Below are 4,815 nucleotides of genomic sequence, written 5' to 3'. Positions count from 1 at the left end.
TAATCACTTGATATCAATAGACAATGCTAAGATATTTGCATCTCCTGAAAACAGCATTAAACAGCTCCTTCATTTCATGGACTCTTGCTCTAATGAAATCAAGATGTCATTTGGATTCAAGAGATTTAAAATTCTTAACTGCTAAGGAAAGATAGAGACTAAAGGCTTTGCATTTTAAAACAGAGGTCACTTTGAAACAATTGGGAAAGAAAATACATACAAATATTTTGGTCTCTTTCTAATAGGATACATGGAACATAGAGGTATCAAAGAGAAGACTCTGACTGAATAGGTTAAAAGACTTTTGACATCCAGAAACTAAAGCTAAATGGGAAGGACATTTTAAAAGAAACTAATAGCTATATGATATCAGACTTAATGTTTGCTTCCAGAACAATAAAATGGACCATAACAAATTTGGGGAAACCAAAACCCACACAATATATATATATATATATATATATATATATAATGATTTTTAAAAAAAGTTTATTATAATGTACAATAGACTCATTACAATGACAATCTTGACTGTAGGTGGCAACAGATATTGAAGTAGGAAATGCACATGTCACAAAGCAAGAAAGAAACCAACAGGAATCACCATCATATCTACACAGGAACATTTACTTTTTGCCAGATTTCTTAATTCCACCACTGGTGAATGATTCTTTCCCAGCAGCATTTGCTTTTAACTCTTCCAGTTTTTTCTGTTCTTTTTGTTTTTGTTTGAAAGCTATATCTTCCTCATCCATTTTCTTGGTTTGCTTCTTGGGCTGCTTCAGAGGTTTCTTCTTACCACCCTCAGGACCGGACATGGTGCCTGCTCCACACAATATATATTTTTAAAGGACAGTGCCTATCACCCTTAGGCAGATTTCCTTTTCCATGACAAAGAATAAGAGAGATGATAAACACTCAGAGTACATGAAAAACAGAGCAAAAACTCTAGGAATACATTTAGAAAAACCAGGTTCACTTCCTTTACAAGAGTAAAGGCTGGTAGCAGTTCCACACTACTATCATTGAATGTAAGTGAAAATTTTTTACTTCCAAATGAAGACAGGGGAATAACCAAGATCCAAGAATTAACTTAAAAGGACCTTCATGGATAGCATGCACCCAAACTCAGCCAAAAATATGTCAACAACAAAGAATTAATTAAATGCCTGAGTCAGAAATTAATGCCTTTAGTCAGAAATTGAATGGTTTATGACAACAACTGAGCATCAAGTCTTCATGACCAGAAATTATAAAGGGGTTTTTCTTAAGATCCAGAGGGTTACTGGATAATAAATTATATAATGAAACAATAATGTTGAACTCCTCACTCCAAAGAGTTAAGCCCTATTAGCTACTGAATAACTATTAAAACATGATGTTGTGGCTAGAATTATATACTTGAAACTCACTCATGGACTAATAAGTGCTAGATCTCCATACTATAAATATAGGTATCCCTTCCACATCCTGAAGATTAAGGTTTCAGTATTTCTCTGATCTGGAAAATGCACATGAAATTTTTGGGCCCTTCCTTAATACCAGAGAAGAAATCTTTTTATTTTTTTTTCCTTATGAGGTATTTACATGACCTTTTATAATTTATGAGCTACCAAACTTTTAAAGTTATCTCTACATTTTTAGTCATTGTGTGTTTGCTGGATTTTACATTCTTTTCATAAACTTTAACTTTTTGCTTAACTTTAAAAAAGAAACTTTACATATTTATGGTATTAAAAGTTAAAATATGTTGATATAATAACATACTATACATATATTTTATGCATTCCTGAATTTCTAAACATTTTCTGTGCCATTTGTTGGCCTTTGCATGTCATCTATAGCTTCCACAAAATCCCCAACAAATTCCCATTTAGTTTTTTGTGCCAATCAATGTATTTTGAAACCATGATGGGGAAAGTCATGCTATAGAAGGGATATCTCAAAATATCCCAGAAAATTCAAATAACAACTACATTGGAAATGGTCCATTATCACAGAGTGAACCCCAAATTTATATAGTGAGGAAAAAAAACCAGTGATGCTGGAGTCAGAAGAACTGGTTTCAAATCTCACTTCTAATAATCATTACCTATGGAACCTTGGACAAGTTACTTAACTTCTGTCTGTTTCATCTGTAAAATGAGGGATTTGAACTTCTGACCCCATTTGTCATTTTTTCCTGGCAAAAATGCTAGATTGCTTTGCCATTTCCTTCCCTAGATCATTTTACAGATGAGCCAAATAGGGTTGAGTGACTTGCCCATGGTCATATAGCTACTAGGTGTCTGAGACCAGATTTGTACTCAGGTATTCCTGACTCTAGACCTGATGCTCTGTCCACTGCATCATCTAGCTCTCCCATGCATATAACAGCTAACATAATAACTCTGCTTATTTGATGTTCCCATATATTATTTCATGTGATCCTTTTGTCTTTAGATAGGTTATCATTATCTCTCCTTTTACATATGAGAAAAAGAAGGATGAGAGAAAGATTAGTTGACTTGTCCCACTAAGTATCTGAAGAAAGATTTGAGCTCAGAGTCATCCTGACTCAAATTTCAGTTCTCTTTCTATTTTATCCACCTCTTTCCACATATTATTTTTCAAAATGTGTCCACAATTTCTTTTCACAATTTGGTATATTAAATCAAGTGATTGGTTACCTGGAAATTTATTTGTTTTATATTTTAGAACTTGAATCATATTTTTTAATTTTTAAGTGAAATTCAAATGTACATTTTTTACATTTCAAAGTGTAAAGAAACATAGTTATATTCCAAATAATTAAATACAATTATTGAATGGAATACAACTTATGCTCAATAAATGTCAGTTCAACATTGTCCTAGCAATAGATTCCAGTTGTGGTTTGCATAGTTCAAGTTTTCTGGCATGAAGGCAAGGTTGGGATTTAGAAAAGCATCAAATCTAAAAACAAATGAAAAATGGGTGATTGCCAGTGACTTATTGGCAGCCAAACATCGCAACATTCAGCTTTGTTCAGACACCATGGGTTTAGCATCTAAACTTGCCAAAAAAACAGTCATGCAGAGAATCATAGAATTGGAAAAGACCTTGAGAGGATCATTTCCAGGACTTGAAAATCATTTAAAAGATGGTATATATTTTCAGGATGCTTTGTGATATTTTGTAGTATCTTTTCAAGTAAGTCTTGATTCTCACAACCATTCACATTATTTGATATTATTTGAACTGAAGTTCTCCTCTGACAAGGGGAGATTAACCATAGATTAATTCCAGTGTATCAAGCACTTATTTTTTCCAATCCTTTGGGGAAATAATGGTGTAAGAGTATTGAAATGCATTGGGGAGATTTGGTCCTTTACTTCTCCTATTTTAAAAAATTTCTTTTCATTTCTTTTAAGTTTTTAATGACTCCTATTAAACTACATTGCTCCAACACCTTCCCCAATTCTGTGTCTTTGCCTATGTCACTTTGTATGTTTCAAATATTTTCTCCACTCAATCCCTATGATCACCATTGAAATTCTATCCAGTCTTTATTATCAGCTTAAATGTTACCTGTCTCATAAATCTCCCTCTCAACTCTTTGTCAGAAATTATATTTTCTTCCTTGAACTTCCCATAAAACTTTATATCTTCCTCCTACAACTACATACTATCATTTTTACAAGTATTACATATTATTACAAATGTGTATCACATCTCTCTCTAGAAGATTATAAAATCCTGGAACCATATTTAATTATTTATTTTTATATCACCATGAAGGCTATATTTGCTTTGTATACAGTAAGCATTTACCTGAATAAACTAGAGGTCATATTTATGGTCCACTCCATCACTCATAACAAACAAAATTAATGCTTGCTTTCCTTTTTTTTCTCATGGGATAGTGTGTAAGTATTGTTATTTAACAGATGCATGAGTTGTCTAAGACAGATAAGCTGTATATACGGTCCTTGAGGGTAGGAACTGTTCTTTGTCATTTCATGCCTAGCTCTAAGCACATTGCATGACACATAATAGAATGTGCTTGTAGAATAAGGATTGGTTATACTAGAAGATAGAAACAAGGAACAGTAACTGATTACAAGCAGGACATAAAACTGGCCCAATTTGATAATGCCTCTTCCTTTCCCTCTCTCCTCTATTCAAGCTCTATCTGACATCTCATGGTAAGGTAGAAGTTACCTTGAGATTTTGAATGGTATATGCAAGGGTTATAAGTTCTAGTCATTTTTTTCTGACAGGTCTACAGTTATATCACAGGTGGTGAACTTTGAGAACATAAACTAAAAATCAGCCTAGACAAGTATAAGAAGCTTAATCAAAGATAACCAAGTAACATTTTGTGCAATTGGTATTTTATTTTGTTTTGTTCTGGAGAGAAGGCCATAGTAATTCTTAGAAATTGTTTCTTCAGTTTAATTCAATTGAATTCAATTTCACAAGCCCTACTATGAGCTAGGCACTGGACATATGAAAACAAAGCAAAAATGTTTCTTTTTTATGTTTTTTTAAATATGGATTCATAATAATTTTTTATCTATCCCTAGTGCCTAGGATAGTTCCTGACATGTAGCAATTAATTAATTATTCTTCATCCCTCATTTTTGAAGAAGACCAATGATGCCATGACTTGCTGATGAATTGGATTTAAGTGAAACAGAATTGTGTAAAATTAAAGTCCTCACTGTCTCTTCCTGTCATCAAAGTGCAGTGGCAGGAGAAAAATCAGATGCAGTGGATAGTCTTGGCTTCTTCGATGTCTTTCTAAGCTCAAAGCAATTCACTACTTCAGTTGTCTTCATGGCCACAGGAAAA

The 4,815-nt window shown here is 33.1% G+C and overlaps 1 protein-coding gene across 1 annotated transcript; it reads right to left on the bottom strand.

Annotated features, from left to right (window-relative positions):
• Positions 1-448: 448 nt before the first annotated feature.
• On the bottom strand, positions 449-2,431 carry LOC130455815 (translation machinery-associated protein 7-like). Its single transcript, XM_056807296.1, has one exon. The coding sequence runs from the start codon at positions 816-818 to the stop codon at positions 627-629; it is 192 nt and encodes a 63-aa protein (XP_056663274.1). The 5' UTR covers positions 819-2,431; the 3' UTR covers positions 449-626.
• Between the last annotated feature and the right edge of the window lie 2,384 nt (positions 2,432-4,815).

This window comes from Monodelphis domestica, chromosome 8, assembly GCF_027887165.1.
Source record: "Monodelphis domestica isolate mMonDom1 chromosome 8, mMonDom1.pri, whole genome shotgun sequence".
In the NCBI taxonomy this organism is placed as follows: Eukaryota; Metazoa; Chordata; class Mammalia; order Didelphimorphia; family Didelphidae; genus Monodelphis; species Monodelphis domestica.
The sequence above is the reverse complement of the archived record's forward strand: the minus strand, read 5'-3'. Positions and strand labels throughout refer to the sequence as shown.